Source organism: Myotis nattereri, assembly GCF_964212035.1.
Source record: "Myotis nattereri genome assembly, chromosome: 18".
Taxonomy (NCBI): domain Eukaryota; kingdom Metazoa; phylum Chordata; class Mammalia; order Chiroptera; family Vespertilionidae; genus Myotis; species Myotis nattereri.
The window spans coordinates 42796903-42821566 of NC_138093.1; the positions used below are offsets into that span (position 1 = coordinate 42796903).

The window sequence follows — 24664 nt, forward strand, 5'->3', positions numbered from 1 at the left end:
TCGCCATCACTGGCCTATGAATAGGGGAAAGCTTCCAAAAAGCGAACCCAGAGATGTCCCCCAAGGCCCTCCCTCCCCTTCCGAGCCGGGGAACACTGCTGCTTCCCCTCCCCGCCCCCCAGCCTACAGTAAAGGTGCAGCTCACTCTCCCCACACTGCTCTCAGCTGGACCCCTATCGGGGGACACCTTTCCACACCCTCCCCTCTTATCTGGGTGCTGTCACAGCCCTGGCCCAGCGGCCATTGGAGAGCCTGGAACCAGCAGACACCACAGCCGGTTCAAGGCCTGGCAAGCTCCCGTTGGGTGGACATGTGGGACTAGAGATGCTGGGAGCCATTATGCCTGGATTAAATCCCAGCAGAACAGAAGCGGGCTGGGTGGGTGTGCAAGGTGAGGGAAGCAGAGGCATTGTCCGAAACGTATGCCCACCCGACCGCTCAGGTCAGACAGTGCTTCCCCTCCCCAGGCATTTCCCACGTCTCATCTGAAATTGCCTTCAGATGAGGCTCCAGTTTCTTCTGCATACCGCTGACCTCAGCCTCATGGCCGCCTTCCTCCCCTTCTTTCCCAGGACCTTGGGTGTCTCATGTGCTAAAGTGTACAGGACAGACGGCAGTCTGTCACTTGTAGGACAACCTAGTTTAACTTGACAGGTTAAACTACAAAGAGCTGGATACTCACAGGGTTAGTGAGCAGAGCAAGTGGTACAAGGAGTTGGAAAAATGCGTTGACAAGTGTGAGTCACTGTGAGAGTAAAGAACTGCCCAGCCTGGGTGGCCTGGGCACAGAGCAGAGACCCATCTGAGAGGGCTGCTGGGTCTGGGGCAGGACGGGCCGCAGCAGATGGGATGCGAAGACTTCCAGTCCTGGCTGGTGTGGCCCTGTCGGTTGGAGCATCATCCCATGCGCTGGAAGGTGGAGGGTTTCTTGGGGCACATACCCAGGGGCAACCGATCAACGTTTCTCTTTCTCTCTCTCTCAAAGAAAGAAAAGAACCCCTGATCAGTGTTCTCAGTTGTTAGAGCGCCAGCCCACGCACTAAAGGGTCACGGGCTCAATTCCCAGTCAAGGGCATGTGCCTGGGTTGCAGATTCGATCCCTGGGGTCAGGGCACATACAGAAGGCGACTGATGCTTCTCTCTCTCCCTTTCTGCAAACAACAACATACTTCCCGGGAATCCGGCCTCCTGCTGGAAACAGCACAGGCCTGAGGGGGTTCCTTCACCGCCCACCTATGCATTCAAGGAGCTCCCCCCCATCAGGACCCAACTTGTCTTGTCCCCTTTGTCTTGCCCACATCCAGTCCCTCCCTGTTCCACTAAGGCCCCTCTTGCCCCAGGACCTGCTGAGAACCCACTGTCCCTGCAACCTTCCCTGAGGAGCGGCAGAGCCTCCTCACATCGCCCTCCTGATGCTGGGCCGTGGCCAGGCTGCGCCATGCACCTGAGCCGTCCCACACTCTGACCCCACTGTGATCGGATTGGCCACTCTCCGAGGCTGGGCAGCCAGGCTTTGTCACAGCCCAGAAGTCATTCTTAGGCTCGAATGTCTCTGAATGTGCCCAGAATCCCACCGTGGAAGCCCTGCTCCTGCTCACACTAGAGGCCTGGGGCCAGGGGCTCCTTTGTCCCTCACAGCAGCATTTGCCCGTCAGTTGAGCAAAACAGCCTGGCGTTGGACACTGAGCTCTGGGAGTCAGGCATGGGCCTGCCTTGCTCCCACTGGCTCTGCAGTCCCAGCCAGAGCCTTGCAGAGGCTACGTGTCCGAGGAAGGAAGCAAGGAGTGGAGCCCAGTCTGAGGCAGCTTTATTGGTGCTGTTCCTGTCCCATTGCCTGGTGGGAACTGGGAGGAGGGAGGAGGGGGGCGGTTGGGGGAGCTGGGTGTAGGGAAGGAGGGGGAGGTCAGGGGAGACTAGAATATGCACATTAATGAGCAGGATCTGAGCACAGGCCTTGGGCAGGGAGGAGGAACAGGAACCAATGGGTCCATTCATGGGGGCATAGCGTCTTTACAGGGGAGGTCTGCGGGCATTAATGGCGGGAGGCACATGTGGTGTCAACCATGGGACTGGGCGGGCACTGGAGCAGGAGGAGGACGTGACCAAGGGCATCTGTCCTAGTTACTCTGTTGGTTTCTGATGCTTCAGGGTCTCATAAGTCTCCTGGTTCCGGGGGCTCAGGCCCTGGAGGTGAAGGTCAGAGGACAGTCAGGAGCTTGAGTCCCTCCACGGCTCCCACTAACCCCCACAGACCCTGCCCTTCCAAAGGTCACTCAAAATCCACCCTCCTCTGCTGACGTCCTGGGATTGGGGGTGGGCGAGGCCAACTCACTCACCGTGTAAATGCCATCTGACTTCTGTGGAGGCAAAGGAGCAACTTGTCAGAGACCCACACATCCTCCAGGGCCCCCCAGCATCTTCTTCCGCACCCAGGGACATATCAGCCAGGGGTGGGACTTGTCACCCGTGACTTGGCTGGGTGGCAGGGTGGGTAGGGTGAGGTGGGAAGTGGGTCTCTGAAGCTTATGCAGGTCAACACCTGAAATTCACCTCCCAGGGGCTGCTGAGCCCAAGGGCTGAGTCTGCAAAATTGTTGATACGCGGGTGTGGGGAGGGGGTTCCATACCTGATAGGCTACAGCTGCCTTTCGCACCTGGATCTGGAGCAGAGGAAGGTCATTAGTAAGAGCAATGTTAGTGGCCCATCCCCCTTCCCTCCAAACTTGGTGGGTTCCTCCTCAAAGCCATGCTGCCACCACTGCCCCACCCACCTGCCCAGCCTCACCTTGAGTCTACAGTAGAGCAGGGTTAGGACGATCCCGTACAGAAACAGGATTGCATCCAGGATGTAGCAGATCTGAGGCTCTCCCAGGGCCTCTGAGGGGAGAGAGGGTGCCCATGGGGAGGGCGTCAGGGAAGGGAGGGCCCTGGAAGGGAGGCCGGGCCTGAGGGTGCTCTGCAGGGAAGCTTGCTCTTTCTCTGGATTCCTCTCCTCAGCCCCAGACTTTCCTGCGAGCACTGGGGCTCCTCAGGCTCGGCTGAGCACTTCATAGCCCTCAAGGGACTCATCTGAGTTCACTGGGCAAAAACCAAAACCTCAGCCTGGAGGGCAGGGCGCGGGGAAGGCAGTGACAAATGTCAGTGAAGAAACCACAGCAGTGTCTCTGCTCAGTCCTGTGACCTGTGGCTGAGAGCTGGACAGGAAGGGTGTGAGCTGGGGAAGGGCGGGAAGGCCTTACTGTTGTTGGTCATCTGGCCTCAGCGCACGCTGCTCTGCCCACCGGACACTTGGGCATGTAAAAGCCAGGCAGCTGCTTCCCCGGCTCAGGGATGCCGCGCCCGGCACAGTCCCCCAGGGAAGGCCCCGCTGAGATTCCGTCTCGGGGACGGGGTGTCTCTGTGGGACTCTGCCCTGTTCCTCACACCCTGGCCACTGAGAGGAAGTTTGTGCAATTAAAGAAGTAAAATAGGGTCTGAGCGCCTATCTGCCCCATCACCCTGGCCGCTGTCACATGGGCTCCCGGGCTGTGACTTTTATTCTGCGACGACGTCTTTCACACTCCCTGTTGCACAAATCTCAAGGCTGCCGTTTGGGAAACGCCGTCGCCATCTCACCGTTGACGAAACCAAGGCCCAAGGAAGCGAAGCAGGTCCCTCAGGGCACAGTCAGCGACACTGGCAGCAAAGCCGAGCTTTCCGCCCTCACCGGTGCCCTCCCCAGCCTCCGCGGCGCTCCCATCGCCCGCTGCTCTCAGACCCTCCCACCTTCATAGCTGGGTTGGTGCAACCTTCCACCTTTCCATCTTTCCATTTCCCCAAATTCCCTTCCGTTTCACTAACCCTGTTCCCCCCAAACTGCAGCCACAACCATCCATCTTGAAACATTCACACAAGACAACCCCAGGGAGAGGCGAGAGCTCAGACACGGACCGCGGAGCCCTTCCCATTCCTGCCCGGCTCCCCGAGGAGGCGCATGTCTCCAGATGACCACACTGCCCACCCTCCGCTGCGGCTGCCGGGAGGTGCATGTCAGCCATGACACACGGAAGCAGCAATCACATCTGCTTGGCGAGCCTGGCCTCCCTCCCACAGGCACTTGGCAGATACCACTTAGGCAGCTGGAGGCCAGCTCCTCCTGGACAAGACCAAAGGCCCCACAGGAAACCAGCCCACTTTGTGTGTCACACCCTCCCTCCCTGCCAGTTGCAGCTCCGGGGTGCCTGTCCATCCTAAGATGGGGACAAGGAAGGAGGAAACTGACTTTTGTGCCCGGATGGAACCACACAGGCCCAGCCTGAGTCCCTGTGCCCAGCTGCCCACTACTGCCCCCCCCCCCCCCGGGTCCCTGCCTCGCCTGCCCATATGCCCTTGACTCCCACCTGGGAGTCCAGTTCCCTGTCCCTGCAAGCCCTCACCTGCCTGTCCAACCAAAAGGAGTGCGAGCAGGAGCGCCGTGGGAATCATCTTGGGCGGGCGGAGGGGCGGCAGGCGGAGCGCAGCTGAGGGCCGGCGCAGCTGTGCTGGTGAGCAGCTCCCTGACCACAGAGTTCCCCCCTTCCTGCCACGCCTCCCCCAGCTCTGGCCCCTTCCCCTTCCTGCGCTAGAAACCAGGCGGCTCCCGGAAGGGCCAACTAAGGGAGCAGAGCGGTCTGGGCCCTTCCGCCTCAGGCGTCCAGTGACTGGGGCTCTGCCTCCACAGGAGGGGACTCCCACGCTGGGCAAGACCAAGTCACCCCCTTCCCACACAGCCCTGCTCAGAGACACACCTGGGAGAACCGCCACCTGGCTCCCTAGGACCCATGCCAGCCCTTTCCTCTCCGCCGGGAACGTCCCCAGCCCTGATTCGAGGGGTACTGGTCTGTGTGGGCACCAAGGTCTGGGCAGGGGGGGCGCTGAGGGAAAAGAGGAAACGGGGAATGGAGAAGTGGAAAGGACAAGAGTCAGAGAAGGGGCGGAGAGGAACAGGAAAAACTGCTAAGAACAGAATCTAACAGAGAAGTACAAGGTTAACAAACACTCAAGTTTCCCATGAAAATGAAAGACAGTGAGATGCTAAGACATAAGAGGCTTTGGCAGAGGGGCCAGAGGCGGCTAATTTATTCCTTTCTTTTCTAGAACACGCACAGAAAGCCTAACAGCTGAGTGCCGTGCACACACACAGCCCACTTCCAGTGACGACAGGCTCCGCACGGAAGTCGAGAGGCAGGGAGATGAAGTGCTGCTGTCCTGCTCACCGGTCGACTTCGCCAAACACAATATCCTGGGTGCCTAGGAGGCCGGGAGGAGAAAGTGCCGTCACCCAGGACTCAGAGACTGAGGATGGGAGGCCACGCCCCGAGTCTCTGCGGAACAGGAAGTGTCCAGATTCTGTCCCCACACAGGGGCCCGGTGCCTCTGTCTACACAATAGCCTCGTACCTATGATGGCAACGACGTCTGCCAGCATGTGTCCTTTAGACATCTTGTCCAAACCAGCCTGCAAATGGAGGGAGCAACAGCGTTAGCAAGGCCATCAGGGTAGACGAGAGGGAAGTTCACAGAAATCTCAACCAAGGGCAACCATAGTGGCGTCAGAATCATCGGGACTGGTTCTTACCAGGTGGGCAAAACCAGGAGCCTTGATCTTGCATCGATAAGGGCGGCTGCTGCCATCAGACACCAGGTACACCCCAAACTCTCCCTGCCCGAGGAAGAAGGAGACGGCTGCCACCAGCAGAAAGGAGCTGCTCCTCGCCAGCTGACCCTCTCGTCACCCGCACCCTCACCAACGTGTCTCCAACCGCCCACTCCTCGCCAAGGTCTCCCTCCCCTCCTCTCACCTTAGGAGCCTCAATGGCTGTGTACGTGGCCCCCGGAGGAACCTGGTAGCCCTCAGTGTACAACTTAAAGTGATGGATCAGAGACTCCATAGACGTCTGGAGGGAGAGAGGAGCATCAATACCCCAGACCCACAGCCTCGCTCGCCACGCTGCACAGGAAGCAGCCTCTGCCCTCAGAGAAGACGGGACGGGACCACAGGGGCTGGAGGCTCATACAGTGAGCTCTCTGCACACGGACTGAATCCCAGGGTCCTCTCGCTTGCCCTGCGGGACCTCCCCTCCTCGCCCTGCAGCTACCTTCATCTCGGCTCGCTTGGGCGGAGACACTTTGGCATCATCAACCTTGATCTCCCCAGGAGGCATCTTGTTCAGACACTGAGAGATGATTCGAAGGGACTGGCGCATCTCCTCCACCCGGCACAGGTACCTGAAGGAGACGAGAGAGCCCTGAGCAGAGGCTCCGACCTGAAAAGCGCTGGGATTCCCTCATTCCTCTCCTAGCCGAGCACCTGGGCGTGGCCTGGCCACCACAGCAAGCCTGCAGTCTTCCGGTTCTGGTCCTGGGCCTGTCCCCAAGTCCCCTCCTAATTTTCTCCGACCCTGTCCAGTAGCATTTCCCTCTTTAATCACCATCTTAAACACTCCCTGGAGTACAGAATGGGTGAGAGTCAGACAGACTCAAAAGCAACAGGAAATCTCACTCAGGGTCAGTACACAGGAACGAGATGCGAGGCTGAGGACCTGGTGGAAAGAGCCTGGGTCAGGAGTCTAGTCTCAGCTCTAACGGAGTAATCCTGGGCTCTTTCTGCCCTCATGCCTCAGCTTCCTCAGCGGTCAGGTGCAGCCCACACCAGTTCTACGACAGAAGGACACCGCCAGGGCAAAACAAGGCGCCGCAGGAAAGTGCTCTGAAAAGCACTCACACACACAGGGAAGAAAGCAGCTGGACCGTGCGCTAGAGGAGGACCTGGGCCTCACCTGTCATAGCAGTCCCCTCGGGAGCCGATGGGAACATCGAAGTCCACCTGGTCATAGACATCATAGGGCTGGGTCTTCCGCAGGTCCCACTGGATGCCTGAGCCCCGCAGCATCACCCCGCTGCAGAGACGAGACAGCAACAAGGGCTGCTCTCCACACACCAAGAAAGGCACCCTCCCTCCCTTAAATTCCCCTCCCCCCACCCCCCTCGCCCCCCGGCTCTGGGCGGGAGACAAACTCAGAGTGTGGCCAGGAAGGTCCAGGAAGCCAGACTCTCAGTCCAGAAGCCCCACCCCCAGGGGAGAAGCCTAGTCCTCCACCTAAAGCCGTAGTTCAGCGCGTCTTCGGCAGTTACCACCCCAATGTCAACTGTCCGATTCCGCCAGATCCTGTTGTTGGTCAGCATCTGTTAGCCAAGAAAACACCTTTCAGACGCCCAACACCTCCGTGTCTTTCAGCACTGGGGACCAAAACCCCACAAATCGGGCTTGGGGAGAAAAGAGGGATTTTCCCCATGACTCCTATCTCACCTCCTCCACCTCATCAATCCGAAGAGAGAAGTTTTTAGAAAACTGGTAAATGTCATCCATAAGCCCAAGGGGTAAGTCCTAGGGGCCAGAGAGAGTGACAGTGAGCACAGCAGAGCCTCTGGCCAGGGCCACACGGCGGCTTTTCAGTCAGCCAGCGCTGTCCCCCAGTGGTCGCGAAGGACACGAGCAGGGACGGAACTGGGAGACTGCTCACCTGGTGCACACCTCCTGGGCGGATGTAAGCCGCATGCATCCGAGCCCCAGACACTCGCTCGTAGAACTCAAACATCTGGATGGGACACACAGGGAATTGGGGACAAAATCCTGGACTCTAAGTCTGACCACATGGTGGTACACTCCCCTGCCCCTCACCACAGAGTCCCTAAAGACTCTAACTGGCCCCTAAAAAAAGAACATAACCCTGGTTAAATAAGCCTCCTCCCCTAAGTGTTCCCCCTGCCTCCTCTCTCCTTTCAGTCTCATTTCTCCTTCACACCTTCTCCACTTCCTCATCTCCTTCGCCATTCCTCTTCTTCCCGCCTTCTCATACCTTCTCCCTTTCTTCAAACATCCAGAAGAAAGGGGTCATGGCCCCAATGTCCAAGGCATGTGTGGTCACAGCCATGATGTGGTTCAACAGCCGTGTGATTTCCCCAAACAGCACTGCAGAGAGGGGAGGACAAGAAAGGGGCCAAGGACCCAGGCTGACAGCCGGCCTCGGGAGAGCCGGGATCTGCACACTAAGCCGGGCCGGGTGAGGCTGGGCGTACCTCGGATCCACTGTGCTCGCGGAGGAGGCTGGATGTTCAGCAACTTCTCCACAGCCAGCGAGTAAGCCTGCTCATTGCACATCATGGACACGTAGTCCAGCCGGTCAAAGTACGGAAGGGCCTGGGAAGAGGGAGGAACCAGGTCCCCTCTCAGGGCCAGGAGCCCTCAAGGATACCTCATCCCCACAGGGTGCTGGGCAGGGAGCCTGCGTCAGGTTTGCCAGGATCCTCAGTGAAAACACTCTGACCAGGAACAATTCCCAGCTCCCATGTCACAGAACTGTACACAGGTCTGGGCAGCACAGACACGAGAGCTAGCATCCCAGAGCACGGCCCAGCAAAGCCTGGTGAGTTCTGAGCACTTCTTGCCTTGGTTTTTAAAACAACATATTAAATCTCAAACCAGTATCATTTAATTTTAACAATGGCTATTTTAACTACTGGTTCACAAAATTCCCCAAAATTTAACAATCTGCCCTGTGACTCAGGATGACCGGGGTCCAGCACCCCACTGCCAACTGTCCTCCAGGTCATCAGTCTTAGGGGACCCTGTCCCCGGAGTTCAGACATAAGGAAGGTGGGATTTGTTTCTGGTAGGAAGGACTCCTTCCCAGAACACCAGACTCTAAGCCCAGCTGTGAGCTTCCAGGAAGGAGGCGGAGCTGAGATGCCCCTCGAGGGGACAGCCAGTTCTTTTACGGATGTCACTGTGACTGGGCAGTGCTGCAGGGTCAACTCCATGGACTCTGAGACCAGAAGCCACCACTGCCTGCAATCTCCAGGGAAAGCGCAATCTGGCTGGCTGGCTCTTCATCCGAACCCATCACCCTCTCTCAAGACCTTTCTTCATGACAGTGAAAAAACTTCAGGTTCCTACCCCAGATCCAGTTCCTTTAACTCTGACCCTCACCACCTGGGTCACATAGTTCTCTTAAAAATGTCAAACTCTGTCACAGACTCCCTCCTGGTCACTCTGACTCACTGAGTATTTCGAAAGCAAGCAAACAGCTGGAAGATACAATATCCAGCTGTTAATCCTGGGGAGCTGATGTCTCTCTCCTCTGTCCCTGCCCACTAGGGACCCTGGCTTTGACATTTGAGTGCAATATAAGAGCAGGGAAACTGAGGCACTACAGGAAGGACACGGGGCAGCCAAAAGACAGCCCAAGAAAAGCTGGGAGCGCGGCTCTGGCTACAAAGCATTTCTACTGGGTAAACTGAGTCCAGATGATTCAAGTCCTGTATCCCCTGCCACAACCCTCCCTCCTCCCAACCAACACTGTCCTCACAACCTCCACAGGCGACTCCCTCACAACCCTCCACCCCTGGAGCTTTGGGGACAGCCAGCTGGCAATGCCCAGGTCCCGTGCACAGGCCTGTGTTCCCACACCTGCAGGTAGGTCTTGTATTCAATGAGCTTCTCGGTGCCTCGGTGCAGCAGCCCGATGTGAGGGTCACACTTCCGCACCATCTCCCCACTCAGCTCCATCACCAGGCGTAACACACCATGGGCTGCTGGGTGCTGGGGCCCAAAGTTCAGGGTCAGGTTTGACACCATTGTGTCCTTCGGAGGGTCCACATCTGAGAAGTGGGAAAGAGTTCAGAGCCAAACGGCAACTCCCTTGAGAGCCCCCAAGAGGCAGCAGGGTTAGCCTTTCCCTGCTCTCCGCAGTCAGTTTCCTAACCTCCAGGACCACTGGGTGGGAAAAGCTTTCTGAGGAGAGGGACGACAAACCCACTCTTCCCACATCACCCAGAATACCCTTGTAGTAGTAGTAGTAGTAGTAGTAGTAGTAATAATAATAATAGCTAACACCTATATAGCCCTATTATGTGCCCTGCACTACTCTAACCATTTTACTTATTTTAATTAATTCTCACAACAACCACATGAGTACTAGGTACTATTGTTATCCCCATTTTAATGGCAAAACTGAGGCCAGAAAGGATAAATGACTTTACACACTGGCAGAGCCTGGACTGGACTCAGCCTGTTCAGCTCCAAGATCCACACTCCTTCTTCTTTGTTTGTTTTTTATTTCAAAGTCCACACTCTTAACCACTAGGATGCACTGCTCTCCAAATGCATCTGATGACCCACCAGGAAAGGGGAGATAGAAACATCAGTGATGAGAGAGAATCATGGGTCGGCTGCCTCCTGCATGCCCCCTATCGGGGATCGAGCCCACAACCCAGGCATGTGCCCTGACCAGAAATCAACCTGGCAATTTTCGGTGCACAGGACGACACCAACCAACTGAGCCACACCAGCCAGGACTGGACATTTAACTCTTACTACTATTAAATGACTGGACTGACCCTCAAGAATGTCACAAGTGAGCCCTAGATGGTTTGGCTCAGTGGACAGTGTCGGCCTGTGGACTGAAGGGTCCTGGGTTTGATGCCCGGGTTGTGATATGGATCCCCAGGGGGGGGCATGCAGAAGGCAGCTGATCAATGGTTCTCTCTCATCATTGACGTTTCTATCTCTCTCTCCCTCTGCCTTCCTCTCTGAAATCAATTTAAAAAAATATATATTTTAAAAAAAAGAACGTTACAATTTAATTTAGGAAATAAGTACCTGTGAGAAACTAGTAACACAGGCCAAACTGACGAGTTACCGATTCAGTGGCTCAGCCATGAAGTATCTGAAGGGAGGGGAAAGCTCTGTGAAGACCTGAGCTGGCTCTTAAGTTCAAATGACTCGGAGGCAGAGAGAAGAGACTGCCCAGGTGTGGAATCCACATGGGTCAATCTTGCCGTAAACAGTGTTTCTGGGACTCTTACCTGCCCCGAAGCAGATGAGTATTGGCAGGCAGTGCTACTATTTTGTTTAAATATATTTTGATTGATTTCAGAGAGGAAGAGGGAAAGAGAGATGGAAACATCAATGATGAGAGAGAATCACTGATCGGCTGCCTCCTGCAATCCCCCCACTGGGGATCGAGCCCACAACCGGGCATGTGCCCTTGACTGGAATCGAGCCTGGGGCCTTTCAGATCACAGGCCGACGCTCCATCCACTGAGCCAAACGGGGTAGGGCAGTGCTACTATTAGTAACAGCACCATGGGAGATTTGCCATGTGCCAATCACTGCACTAAGAGGCTTGTTTTTATTACCTCATTTACTCCTAACAGTAGTGCTGTGAAGTAGGTATTTTATTCACTGGTAAATAGAGAATTGAGATTTAATAGCCCAACTTTTAAAGCAAAATTCTTCACTGTGGGCTTTGTGGAGTCAGACAGATCTGAGCACAATTCCACCTGTGTGTCCTTGGTCAAGTTTTAATCTCCCTGCACTATAATGTCCTCGAAGTTGGGATAATACTAGTATAACTCCCAGAGGATTGTTGTCTGGACTACGTGAGATAATGCATACAAAACACATAGGATATGTAAGCACCCAGCTATTTTTACTGTGAGATTTCTGAAAAGTAACTGGAGCCCTAGCTGGTTTGGCTCAGTAGATAGAGCATCAGCCTGTGGACTGAAGGGTCCGAGGATCGATTCTGGTCAAGGGCACATGCCCGAGTTGTGGGCTCAAGCCCCAGTAGGGGGCGTGCAGAAGGCAGCTGACCAATGATTCTCTCTCATCACTGATGTTTCTCTCTCTCTCTTTCCCTTCCTCCCTGAAATCAATAAAATATATTTAAAAAAAGAAAAGTAACTGTGCCTTTAAAGGTTTTAGAGCATGAGAATGATTGACATGGTAAACGGATCTTTGGGGACAATGAAGGCCATGACACTGGATTAGGATACAGCCATGGGCAAACTATAAAAAAAAAAAAAAAAAAAAGACCGTACCCTTTTATGTAATGATGTTTACTTTGAATTTATATTAGTTCACACAAACACTCCATCCATGCTTTTGTTCCGGCCTCCGGTCCAGTTTAAGAACCCAGTGTGGCCCTCCAGTCAAAAAGTTTGCCCGCCCCTGGGATAGCAGGTCAGGGCAGGAGCCCAGTGAAGAGACTCCTGAAACAACCAAGGTCTGACACAAAATACATCTGGATACAAAGGGAGAGGTGCCCTAAAGTACATGAGGAAAGAGCGGCAGGGCTGGGCGACTTACTGGGCACAGGCGGGAGGCAAGAGAAAACCGAGCCAAGGTGACTAAAAAGCGTCAATTCTGAGGTTAGGAGAAAGCAGTGCCACTGTACCAAATCAAAAAGTCACAGTGGAAGGACTGGTTTTCAGGGAGAACAAATGTTTGTGTTCAGGAAGGTTTCCTCTGTGTGACTGGGAAAGGCACCTCGCCCAGCCAGGCAGACGGAAACATACTGTCCACTGAACCTCTGGGAAAAGCTGAAGCTAAAGATATATATTTGGTGGAGTCCGGCCGCACGGCTCAGGGATTGAGCGTTGACCCATGAACCAGGAGGTCCCGGTTCGATTCCCGGTCAGGGCCCTTGCCCTGGTTGCGGGCTCCATCCCCAGCGTGGGGCGTGCAGGAGGCAGCCGGTCCATGATTGTCTCTCATCATCGATGTTCCTCTCTCTCCCTCTCCCTTCCTCTCTGAAATCAATTAATATATATATGTATATGTAGAAATTTAATGTCATCTTTACAAAAATCCTTGGTAGGGGCCTGTTTCCTTCTCCTGGAATGTTGTTCTGCTCCGTCTCTAGGTGGCAAGCACCCCCGATGGGCGCTGCTCCTGTTTGGTGAGCTGCGTGAGAAAGAAGCCGACGGGCGAGGCTACAGCCCGCGGAGGCCGAGCTCAGCAGCACAAGTCAGGTGGGCAGGGCCCTGGCACTCACCATTCCAGGGTGGAGGCTTCCAGTGGGCTGTCTCCTTGGTGGGGTACATGACCGCTCCCCCAAACTGCTCGGCCCACTCCACATCTGGCTGCCACTGCCGGGCACCTCTAGGGAGTTCAAGGCACAGGCTGAGCAGTGCTGGTTCCTGTTCCCACCCCCTCGGGGGCAGGCGGGAGGAGGCCTGGGTCCTTCCACGCCGAGCGCGGGCACGGGCCCCAGGCGTCCTGTCCCGACAGCTTATTCCAGAACCGCTTCACCCAGCCCCCGCTCCGCCCGCCCGGCCGGCCGCTCAAGGTCAGCGGGGAGACAGGGCGCCTGCGGCCTCCTGGCTCGGCTCGGGCGTGAGCGGAGCGATGCCCCGCAGCCCGGGGCGCCGCGGGCGCTCCTCCTTTCCTTTCCCCGCGTGTCACCGGTGGCGCCCACCCGTGACGGGGTTCAGGAGAGGCCGCAGAGATAAGGGGAGGGACACGATCTCAACGCTGCGGGGCAGGTCTCCCTCCACCTCCTTCCACCGCGGGCCGAACGAGCGCGAGACCTCTTTCCTCGGCCGGGCGGGCGCCGCGGCCCCCGGGTCCGAGACCGCGGGCCGGGGTCACAGGCCCAGGTCACCCTTCCCCGGGCCCAGCGGGGGGAGCTCCCGGCCATGGGGACAGCGCGGCGGGGGCTGCCGGGTCTCACCTGCCGGGCTGCACCTGCAGGCGGCCCCCAGCGCCGGGCCGCAGCAGCTGGGCCGCCGCGCCCCCGAGGCCGCGTACAGCCCTCAGCGCCGCCATGTCGCCGCTGCGGACGGCGTTGGAGGCCGAGCGGAAGTCCCGCCGCGCGCGCCCGGAAGTCCCGCCTGCGCACCTCGGAAGGGCCGCGCGCCCTCGGCACAACGCGGCCGCCATCTTGGAAGCTGGCGGGGTCGCCCACCCGAACTTGACGACTTCCGGGTCTGCGCCTCGGCCTCGCGGAGGCTTAAATGGGGACCGAGGCGGCTGTTCCCTCCGCTCCCGCTGGCCTTTCGGGCGGGAGCTCTGGGGCCTCGCGCTCTCCCCCCTGGTGGCCCTAGAGGCTCAGGGAGAGGTGGCCCCCGGCGGGGAACCCCGCGGTGATGGAAGGGCGGCCCCCAGCGTGGCAGACCCGAGGGGCGCCTCCCACCCGCCTGCACCTGCGTCATGGCTGCCCCGTTGGGTCTGGCGGACCCGAGGCTCCGTCCTGGCCGAGCCCCAGGAGCGCGGGCTCCCCGAGGCCCGCGGGGCCTGGTCACAGCCCCCGGAGCTCAGCTGCGCAGAATGGGGGTTCTCCGCCTGGGAGGGAGGAGGGGAGCCGACAGCCCCACGCGGGCGGAGGGCGCACCCCGCTCCGTCCCGGGAGCCGCCGGCGCGGACAGGCTGCGTGGGGACGGCCTGGCTGGGACGGTGCGGGCTCGGGCGCCGAGGACACTGCGGCTTTTGTGCGTCTCCCTGCCGCCTCCCCCCCGCCCCGCGGCGACTCTGAGGCCCTTTGTCTCGCCGCTTAGTCACCCCCTTTGTCCAAGTCTCGGAAGGGGGGCGGCGAGGGCCGTGCGGCCTCTGGTGCTGGCGCGTCCGGCCCCGGCCCCGGCCCCGCCGTCTCCCAGCCGCGGAGCCCCTCCGCTCAGGGTTGGCGGGGGCGGGGGGGGGGGGCCGGGCCGAGCGGAAGCCCAGGCCGCAGGGCAGGTAGTCGCCACCTGAACAGGAAGGAAGGGAGGATGTGCGGGCGGGAGGGGAGCGCCCTCTCCGGGGCGGGGCAGGGCAGGGCCGGGCTGCACCCCGCTTCCTGGGGAAATCCTGGGGAGACGGGCGCAGGAGGAGCGAGCCCGCCCCGCAGGAACCGGAAGGGAAGGAGCCGGGACGTTGCGGGCCGAGCTCAGGCTGAGCGTCAGCCGGGACCCAGGTCGCGTCGGGGTTGCAGGAGGCAGCCAGCCCACGGCGTAGATGATGCTCATCATGGCTGCTCCTCTCCCGCTCCCTTTCTCTCTGAAGTCAATAGAAACATATATATTTTAAAAACTTTAAAAAATAAAAGCCCTAGCCGGTTTGGCTCAGTGGACTGAAGGGCCCCGGGTTTGATTCCGTGTGGAAGGCCACAGTGGATCTGCCTCTCACATCATGTTTCTGTCTCCCCATCCCTTCCACTCGCTCTAAAGAGTCAATGGACTCCTCGCCGGTGTGGCTCCGTGGATAGAGCGTGGCCTGCGAACTGGAAGGTCCCAGGTTCGATTCTGGTCAAAGGCACATGCCCGGGTTGTGGGCTTGATCCATGATTCTCTCATCATGGATGTTTCTCTCCCTCTTTCTTCCTCTCTGAAATCAATAAAAATATATTAAAAATAAAATAAAAAATCAATGGAAAAATTCTCGGCGAGGATGAACAAACAAAATAAAAGATGACTGGATGTCCCAGGACCCACTGGGTGCTGGGCAAGGTGGGGCCAGGAGAGGGAGCCAGGCGATGGGCCGGCCAGTCTCTCCCACGCTGGGGGCTGGGGAGAGTTGAGGGCAGTTGGGAGTGGGTGGGAGTGCGGCCAAAAGCCTGGGGGAAGCTACTGGGAGCCAGGCCAGGGAGTGGGGAGTCAGGAAGTGGGGAGGGGGGCCTGAGGGGAATGGCCTTGGAGGGGTGGGAAGTGGTAACTCCGGAAGGGAGAGCCTGCAGGAGAGAAGGGACGTCAGAGAAGAGCGGGTGGCACCCTGGGTCCTCCTTCTGTAAAAGGAAAAGTGGTAGCCTTCCTGCCTTGCCCTCTCCCCCTCCATGTGCCCATGCTAAGCAGACTCATCCTACCTCTGGGCAGTGAACTCCCTGGTGGCTGTGTGCCTTCTGCACTCCAGCCGCCGGGTCCTGCCTCAGTGTCAGCCGCCTCCTCTCTTTGCTCACCTCTTGATGCTCCCTTCCCTGTTTCCCACCCTCTTTCTGGGCAGTTCACTCAGGCTGCTCAGCCCTGGAAACCGGCTCTAGGGGCAGAGGGCAGCTGGGGGACCCTGAGAAAAGGGAGCCAGACCCCCTGGGACCTAGGCCCTTTCTGTGCGTCAGTCAGGCCTTGCCCTGACTTCCTAGCCCCTTGGGGCTCTGTCCACCAAATAGGGAAGAGACAGCTGAGAGCTGGCTGTTGGGTTTGGGGAAAGACGATGTCATCAGCTGGCCCAGGGCCTGTGACCCATCCCCCATCCGGCTGCTAGGGGTCCCCCTCCCCTGGGCAAGTCCCATTTTTCTTTAAAGGAAAACAAAAACTAGGGTTTTTGGGAAAGAATGAGACACCATCTGAGTCCCACCATCAGAGCTGCTGGCTGAATGGCTTACAGCTCAGCCAATCACAGAGACTGGGGAGACTTAAAAGAGCTGGCGGGGAGAGTCTGCTAGGAACCTCAGGGAGACCCAGAGGCGCAGAGACCGCGAGAGAGGGCAGGAGAGAGACAGACCCAGGCACGCGGGAAGCAGGGTCTGGGCAGCCAGAGGCCTGGAGAGGCTGTTCCCAGGAGAGGGTTTGCAGGACTGGCCACGAGGCACCCTGCTCAAGCCAAGGGCCACGCTCTCTCCACCTCGCCTGAAGGTCCCCAGCCCCCTGAAACGCTGTCTGACCCTGGCGCTGGCCGAGCCAAGGCTGCCGAGGGAGCTTTCCACAGGCGGGCGTGAAGGGAGCGTGCCACCGGCGTCAGTCCTTACAGCTCCAGCACCCGCCATGTCCCCGACGGACCCGCACTCCAAGGGGGGCTGGGCCGGCTGCTGGCTGTGGGGAGCCCCCTCCCGTCTGCTCCCCACCCTGCTCCTGCTGCTGGCCTCCCTCCTGCCCTCAGCCAGGCCAGCCAGCCCCCTCCCCCGGGAGGAGGAGATCGTGTTTCCAGAGAAGCTCAACGGCAGCGTCCTGCCTGGCTTGGGCGCCCCGGCCAGGCTGTGGTACCGCTTGCCCGCCTTTGGGGAGATGCTGCTGTTAGAGCTGGAGCAGGACCCGGGCGTGCGGGTGGAGGGGCTGACGGTGCAGTACCTGGGCCGGGCGCCGGAGCTGCTGGGTGGGGCGGAGCCGGGCACGTTCCTCACCGGCACCATCAACGGAGATCCGGAGTCGGTGGCATCTCTGCACTGGGACGAGGGAGCTCTGTTAGGGGTGCTGCAGTATCGGGGGACCGAGCTCCACATCCAGCCCCTGGAGGGAGGCGTCCCTAATTCTGCTGGGGGGCCTGGGGCTCACGTCCTACGCCGGAAGAGCCCTGCCAGCGGCCAGGGCCCCATGTGCAGCGTCAAGGCGCCTCCCAAGAACCCCAAGCCCAGCCCCCGAAGAGCCAAGGTAGGCCACCCAGAGCCCTGCAGCCCCTCCCGCCTTACCTGCCCCCTGACCCGTGTCCCCTCGCCCCGCCCACTTCCACTTCTGGTCATTCTGCTTCTTCCCTCGTGTGGCCTGCTTTTCTCCTCCCATGAGCCTTCTCGGGCAGGTGCTGGCTGCTCCCTGCCCTTACCCTGATCCCAGCAGGGTCCCAGGAGGTGAGTGGGAGGCTCTGTGCTGGGAATGACCCCCCCTCTCCCCACCCAGCGCGGCCTGGCACCCTGCTGCTCGGGCCCAGGTGGAAGTCTCTGCTCACTCTCTTGGCCTTGACTCTTTCCTGTGCCCCAAACCCCCCCCCCCCCCACCACCACCACACAAGCTAAAGGAGTGAGAGTTGAGGCCCAAGCAGTTGGCTTCTGGCTTCCTATACTGCCTTCCAAATTGTCCTGGCAAACTGCAAACTAGGGCAGGAGTGGACGGAGGAGAGGCACTCCACACTGCATCCTGGCCTGCAAGGCTGCGAGGCTCCCTCCTCCCTCCTTCCCACTCCGGGCTCCCCTTCCTCCCGCCTCCTTCCCTCTCCAGCTTTAATCCAGTCCAGACGCTCCCTCCACACCCGCCACGCTGAGATCTGGCCCCAGCCCCGGCTGCTGACTGAATTGTTCCTCCAACCACACAGGGCAGACACGTTGCAGCCCAGAACTGCAGGCCTGGCCACAGTCAGGCCTGGGGGCGCCCAAAGCCCCTCCCAGAAGCAGTCCCAGCTGCTTTTCACCACTGGGGACCAGGCAGCCCTGGGAGCGGCGCCCCTCCTCTCTCTGAACCAACAGCTGATTTCTCAGAGTTCCCACAAAAGCTCTGGGATTTGGGGCTGGGGGAGGGACCAGCCAGCCGGGGCACCTGGTGGGTGTGGTGTGTGGGACCAGCCTGCTCTGCCCAGTTCCAGACCGGGAAGCGCTGGAAGGAAAGTGGTCGGGCCTGTGGCTGGGCAGCTATTTGAGGCCTCCTCTCCTCTCTCCCAGCGCTTTGCTTCCCTGAGTAGATTTGTGGAGACCCTGGTGGTGGCGGACGACACGATGGCAGCGTTTCATGGCGCAGGGCTGAAGCGCTACCTGCTCACGGTCATGGCCGCCGCAGCCAAGGCCTTCAAGCACCCAAGCATCCGCAACCCCGTCAGCCTGGTGGTGACGCGGCTGGTGGTTCTGGGGCCGGGCCAGGAAGGGCCCCCAGTGGGGCCCAGTGCTGCCCAGACCCTGCACCACTTCTGTGCTTGGCAGCGAGGGCTCAACACGCCCGAGGACTCGGACCCGGATCACTTTGACACAGCCATTCTGTTTACCCGTCAGGTAGGCCCGTCGGCACCATGGGAACGGCGCCTGCCCGAGCCCCGTAGTCTGGGTGGCAGCCCAGGGGACCCCGTGCCGAGTCCTCATGCATCTTCTGCGACCTCCACAGGACCTGTGTGGGGTCTCCACCTGTGACACTCTGGGCATGGCCGATGTGGGGACCGTGTGTGACCCGGCTCGGAGCTGCGCTATCGTGGAGGACGACGGGCTCCAGTCGGCCTTCACTGCCGCTCACGAACTGGGTACGGGGTGGGGGACTGTGGTGTCTGGGATGCGTGAGAGGCGGCAGGGGTGAGGCGCGGGGACAATGAGCTCACCAGCGTGCAGATGGGGTCAAGGTGTTTCTTCCTCCCTCCGTACCTCGGTCCAGGGCCATCCCCCTCTCTCTGGGTGTAGACACACACTTAGGTTTTCTATTAAGTGAGCTAGCATGTGGAAGCCACTGTAACTGTGTGAGTATGCATGTGTGTGCGAGTATGTATATGTATGCATGTGTGTGAGTGTGTAGTGTATGTGAAAACCTATTACTGTGTGGGTATGTGAATGTGTGTGTGTGGCATAAGACAGGCATGTGCGGGGGTGTGAGTGAGTGTGTGCATGTATATGGGAAGATAGCACAGTATTGAAAGAGGTATTATTCAGGAGAGCTGGGGAGGGAATGGTGGGTAAAGGGTTGGGAGTGTTGGTTACAAGGGAAAGTAGGTAAGGAAGGACCCTGAGCATATTTTGGGGGGAAGGGGAAGCAGAGCTCTGGGGGGGCTATATATTGAGCAGCCCTCAGAGCATCAGAGGGGATTGGGGACAGGCAGGACCATCCACAGCTGCAGCCACGTTTATGAGGCTGCCAGGGAGGGGACCCCTGACTGCAGCAGGCCCTCTGCTCTCACAGGCCATGTCTTCAACATGCTCCATGACAACTCAAAGCCATGTGTGGGCCTGAACGGGCCTGGGAGCACCTCCCGCCATGTCATGGCTCCCGTAATGGCTCACGTGGATCCTGAGGAGCCCTGGTCCCCCTGCAGTGCCCGCTTCATCACGGACTTCCTGGACAATGGCTACGGTAGGCAGCCCTCCCGCCTGTTCCCTGGCGCGATGCAGCCCTGCACCCACTGTGCTCTTCTGCCTCCTTCTGCGTGGGCTGAGTGGGCTCCCACTGCAGCATGGGACGGGGTGAGAGATGCTGCCAGGGGTGGCACATTTTCAATTGAATTAGACTGGCCTTCTAAGGGCCAGAGCTGTCCGACACTGGGATGAGCTGCAGTGAAGGCAGCTGCCTTGTCACTGAGCTGTGCAAGCCCAGCAGGGTGGGCGTCCGTGGGCAGGGCTGTTGGTGGGACCAGGCTCAGCGGCTCTGTGGCTGGTCGGGGAGGCAGGGGTGCGGCTGGGTCGTGTCCTGGTCTGTTCTCTGGATGTGGGGTGTGTGCTGAAAGGCACGTTGCCTCTGTGCTGACCTGTGAGACAGGCCTGGTGATGGCAACAGCTCGTAGGTGTTGTTGGCCGGGATGGAATGAGGTGGTTGGACAAGCAGTGAGCCGGCGCTCCTCACGCAGGAAGCAGCCAGCTCTTTACAGCTTCGTGCACGCCTGGGATGTGGGTCCCAGAGCCTTGGGCCCAGGAGCCCAAGCCCTCGGTGGCCATCTCGAGGGCCTGAGCCCACCTCTGAGCCCGGGTCCTGCCCTCCCAGGGCACTGTCTCTTAGACAAGCCGGAGGCTCCCCTGCACCTGCCTGTGACTTTCCCTGGCAAAGACTATGACGCCGACCGCCAGTGCCAGCTGACCTTCGGGCCTGACTCGCACCACTGTCCACAGCTGCCGCCGCCCTGTGCTGCCCTCTGGTGCTCTGGCCATCTCAACGGCCACGCCATGTGCCAGACCAAGCACTCGCCCTGGGCCGACGGCACCCCGTGTGGGCCCGCACAGGCCTGCATGGGGGGCCGCTGCCTCCATGTGGACCAACTCCAGGACTTCAAGGTGAGGCAGCAGGCAGGGGCAGAGGCCTGGGGCAGGGGTGGCCTGGTGCCCAGGAGGGAGCACAGTTACCACCTTCTCTTCTGTGCGGCTGCAGGTCCCACAGGCCGGCGGCTGGGGTCCCTGGGGGTCCTGGGGCGGCTGCTCTCGGAGCTGCGGGGGCGGCGTCCAGTTCTCCTCCCGGGACTGCACGCAGCCCGTCCCCCGGAACGGCGGCAAGTACTGCGAGGGCCGCCGCACCCGCTTCCGCTCCTGCAGCTCCCAGGCCTGCCCCGCGGGCTCAGGTGAGGCCCCGGAGGACCGGGTGCGGGCGGGAGCAGGACCGGGTGCGGGCGGGAGCAGGACCGGGTGCGGGCGGGAGCAGGACCGGTGCGGGCGGGAGCAGGACCGGGTGCGGGCGGGAGCAGGACCGGTGCGGGCGGGAGCAGGACCGGGTGCGGGCGGGAGCAGGACCGGGTGCGGGCGGAGCGCTTCGGGAACCCAGGAGGTGCTGATGTCCCTGCCGGGGCGGCAGCGTTTACCCCTCAGGACCTGCCCTCCCGGGCGGCGAGGTGCCGGCTGGGGGAGCGGAGGGGCCGGGTGCAGGGGCTGCCGGGGGGTGGGGGGCAAGGCCCTGACTGTGCCTGTCGCCCCGACAGCACTGACCTTCCGCGAAGAGCAGTGCGCGGCCTACAACCACCGCCCCGACCTCTTCAAGAGCTTCCCGGGGCCCATGGACTGGGTCCCCCGCTACGCGGGCGTGGCGGCCCGCGACCGGTGCAAGCTCACCTGCCAGGCGCGCGCCCTGGGCTACTACTACGTGCTGGAGCCGCGGGTGAGCCGCCGCCCTGCCTGCGCCCACACCCACCGCCCTCTGCCTGCGCCCACACCCACCGCCCTCTGCCTCTGCAGGCGCAGCCCCCCGCGGCTGTCCCACGGCCAGGCCGGCAGCCGGGCTCCCGGGCCTGTCTGTTCATGGTGTTTGGAAAACGAACCCCAGCTCCGGGCAAGGGGCCCATCGGCAGTGCGGCCTGCCCTCCCCCCTGGCTCCTCCCCTCCCCCGGTCCCCTGCTCCGGCAGAAAGGAGGCCGGTATGTGGCCTTCGGGGCAGGGCTCTGACCCTTTCCCATGGGCTCCTCCGCCAAACCCCAGGGGTGCTGCGTCAGCTCTCGGGCGGCCAGGCCTCCGGGGGGCAGTGGTGCCCGCACTCCTCCGTGACGGGGCCGCGCTGGAGCCAGGGCGGAAGGAAGCGACCCCCCGAGTGCGCGCCGCCCGCGCCGAGAATTCCTGCAGGCTGGCTGCCCTCTGGCGGCTGCCTGGGACGGTGCCCTCAAGGTTCAGGGCTTGGTGTTGGGACTCAGTCCTGCGTTTCCCATCGTGGTTCGCCACCGGCTGCCCGCACGCAGCCTTTGGGCAAGTTCCTAATCGTGAGCCTCAGTGCTGGAACACTAGAACCCCAGGAAGGCATGTTCATACAGCACGGAGCGCAGAGCCTGATGCAGAGAGGCCCTCGGCAGCGGCATTCTGGGCCCCTCCCCCCTCCATCCACAGCCCCTCTCTCATGGGATGTGGGTCTCGTTTGGTTACCAGCCCCTCTGGATGTGGGAAGGACCCTTTGCATCCCTCCTTTTCTTCTCCTCAGGTGGTAGACGGGACTCCCTGCTCCCCGGACAGCACCTCGGTCTGTGTTCAAGGCCGCTGCATCCATGCCGGCTGTGACCGCGTCATTGGCTCCAAAAAGAAATTCGACAAATGCATGGTGTGCGGCGGGGACGGTTCTGGCTGCAGCAAGCAGTCTGGCTCCTTCAGAAAGTTCAGGTTCATCCACTATTTATTTCCCCCTTCCTCCTTCCTGGACACTCCTCAGGGCCTGGGGGGAAGAGGGGAGCGCAGCACTGTCTCTCCTCTGAGGGTCTAGTGAGGGAGAGGGATGAGCAAGCAGGTAGCAGTGTCCCACCTGCTCAACAGGCTCCCCAGGAGGCGGCCTCCCTCCTGGGGGGACAGTAGGATCTGAACAGGCACCAAGGAGGTCAGGCTTTGAAGGGCCCCTCAGCGAGGGGACAGCCGGTGGACAGTCCGGAGGTCAGAGGGTGGAGGCACGTTGGCAGGTACTGGAATCCAGGCTGGATACCGCCCATATGTCTAAGAAGACAGCCCTCTACACACACACACATACACTCATGTACACCCACACTCAACACATGCACACACACACATGAACACACTCATATAGAGGCACACATCACACTTGCATGTACACACATGTGTGCATATAGATGCCAGTGTTAACACATGTGCTCTCACACATGCACACACACACGTATCAGGCACACAGAGATGCACACACACAAAGCTGAAAGGGCTGAGGGGTTCAGGAAGCTGCTGAGCTCACCTTTGCTCCTTCCACAGGTATGGCTACAACAGTGTGGTCACTATACCGGCGGGGGCCACCCACCTCCTGGTGCGGCAGCAGGAGCCCCCAGGTGTGCGGAGCCTCTACCTGGCCCTGAGACTCGCCAATGGCTCCTATGCCCTCAACGGTGAATACACGCTAACGCCCTCCTCCACCGACGTGGTGCTGCCGGGGGCCGTCAGCCTGCGCTACAGCGGGGCCACAGCAGCCGCCGAGACGCTGGCCGGCCACGGGCCCCTGGCCCAGCCCTTAATGCTGCAGGTCCTGGTGGCCGGTGACCCCCAGAATGCCCGCGTCCGGTACAGTTTCTTCGTGCCCCTGCCGGCCCCTCCGCCGCAGCCTGCTCCCCGGGACTGGCTGCACCGAAAGGCGCAGATCCTGGAGGTGCTGCGGAGGCGGCCCTGGACCGGCAAGAAATAGCCTCACCGTCCCGGCGCCTTTGCGCCGCCAGACTGAGCTGGGAGAGGGGGCTTCGAAGGAGCCTCGTGCTGGACACCGTGGGGAGGGCGCACCCCCCAACAAGGATGCGCAGGCCGGCCCTGCCTGCTCCTGCCCTGGAGGCAGCCACCTGGGTGCAAGGGCTGGGAGACAGTCCGGTCTAAACTGCCCTCTGCCCTGCTGGTCATAGGAGGCGGAGGCGGCAGGGTGGCCCTGTTGTATTTATTTAGTATTTATTCACTTATCAGCACCAGGAAGGGGCTCTGGGGAAACTGACCTCTGCCCCTCGTGGCCTCATTCTGGCCAGCAAATCTGGGGTGGGGTGATGAGCCCAGTGTCCTGTGTGTGTGTGTGTGTGTGTGTGTGCGCGCGCGTGCGTGCGCGCGTGTGTGTGAAGATGTGCGTGCGTGCGTGAAGATGTGCGTGTGTGCGCGCGTGTGTGTGAAGATGTGCGTGTGTGTGAAGATGTGTGTGTGTATGAAGATGTGTGTGTGATGTGCGTGCGTGTGCGTGTGTGTGTAGATGTGTGCGTGTGTGTGTGCGTGTGTGTGAAGATGTGTGCGTGTGTGTGAAGATGTGCGTGTGTGTGAAGATGTGTGTGTGATGTGCGTGCGTGTGCGTGTGTGTGTAGATGTGTGTGTGTGTGAAGATGTGCGCATGTCTGCGCGTGTGTGTGAAGATGTGCGCGTGTGCGCGCGTGTGTGTGAAGATGTGCGCGTGTGTGAAGATGTGTGTGTGTATGAAGATGTGTGTGTGATGTGCGTGCGTGTGCGTGTGTGTGTGTGTGTGTGTGTGTGTGAAGATGTGCGCGTGTCTGCGCGTGAGGTGCAGCCTGCCCTGCCTTCCTCTCCCGAGAGCTGTTTTCTGGGAAGGAGGACGCAGGGCGGCAGGTCCCGGGAGTCGGGTCGCCATGGTTTAAATGTAAACGGAATTCTGTTATTTATGTGCCCCCTGGGAGTGGGCGGCACCCTGGCTCCAATCGCCGGCATCCGCTTCCCCAGTTGCCAATGGCAACCCCTCCTGGAGGGCTGTGGCGGGGCGGGAGCAACACGAATAAACAACCGGCATCTGCCCAGGGGACGCAGTGCCACTGGACTCACCTGCCTGTCTCCGCCGCCCACGGGGCCTGCCAGGCGCTGGAAGGTGGCCTCGAGCCTCGCTCAGTGCCTCTGCATGGGCGGAACCTTGTCCTGGTTCTGAGCGCCTGTCCCCCATCTCTGCAGGCTCCCATCACATGCGAAAATAAACCCTTGGCTCCCAGCACAATAAGTAACTACGTGAAGGTGCAAAGATCCCAAGAACGGCGACTTGGACAAAAACAAGCCCTCAGCAGCGGGGCTCGTTGGCGGCTGCGGCGGCAGAAAGCGTGTGGGAGCAGGAGCTGGGGCCTGGCTTCGGGGGGCGGTTCAT

The 24664-nt window shown here is 60.1% G+C and overlaps 3 protein-coding genes across 3 annotated transcripts; 1 reads left to right on the plus strand and 2 right to left on the minus strand.

Moving 5' to 3' along the window:
* Positions 1-1786: 1786 nt before the first annotated feature.
* Positions 1787-5123, minus strand: FCER1G (Fc epsilon receptor Ig). Its single transcript, XM_081112641.1, has 5 exons — positions 4415-5123; positions 2785-2876; positions 2627-2659; positions 2337-2357; positions 1787-2184 (listed from the first exon to the last, which is right to left on the minus strand). Exons 1-5 carry the CDS (start codon positions 4461-4463, stop codon positions 2122-2124), a joined length of 258 nt encoding a protein of 85 aa, XP_080968767.1. The 5' UTR covers positions 4464-5123; the 3' UTR covers positions 1787-2121.
* On the minus strand, positions 5065-14315 carry NDUFS2 (NADH:ubiquinone oxidoreductase core subunit S2). The gene is made up of 14 exons (XM_081112606.1): positions 13534-14315; positions 12856-12962; positions 9486-9676; positions 8096-8216; positions 7876-7988; positions 7540-7614; positions 7326-7403; positions 7116-7201; positions 6796-6915; positions 6115-6244; positions 5818-5913; positions 5595-5678; positions 5417-5474; positions 5065-5267 (listed from the first exon to the last, which is right to left on the minus strand). Exons 1-14 carry the CDS (start codon positions 13740-13742, stop codon positions 5230-5232), a joined length of 1506 nt encoding a protein of 501 aa, XP_080968732.1. The 5' UTR covers positions 13743-14315; the 3' UTR covers positions 5065-5229.
* A 2131-nt stretch (positions 14316-16446) lies between these two features.
* ADAMTS4 (ADAM metallopeptidase with thrombospondin type 1 motif 4) lies at positions 16447-24349 on the plus strand. Its single transcript, XM_081112600.1, has 9 exons — positions 16447-17134; positions 18133-18456; positions 18566-18698; positions 19346-19516; positions 20141-20427; positions 20522-20708; positions 21063-21238; positions 22046-22221; positions 22813-24349. The coding sequence occupies exons 1-9, from the start codon at positions 16532-16534 to the stop codon at positions 23234-23236; spliced, it is 2481 nt and encodes an 826-aa protein (XP_080968726.1). The 5' UTR covers positions 16447-16531; the 3' UTR covers positions 23237-24349.
* Positions 24350-24664: the final 315 nt, after the last annotated feature.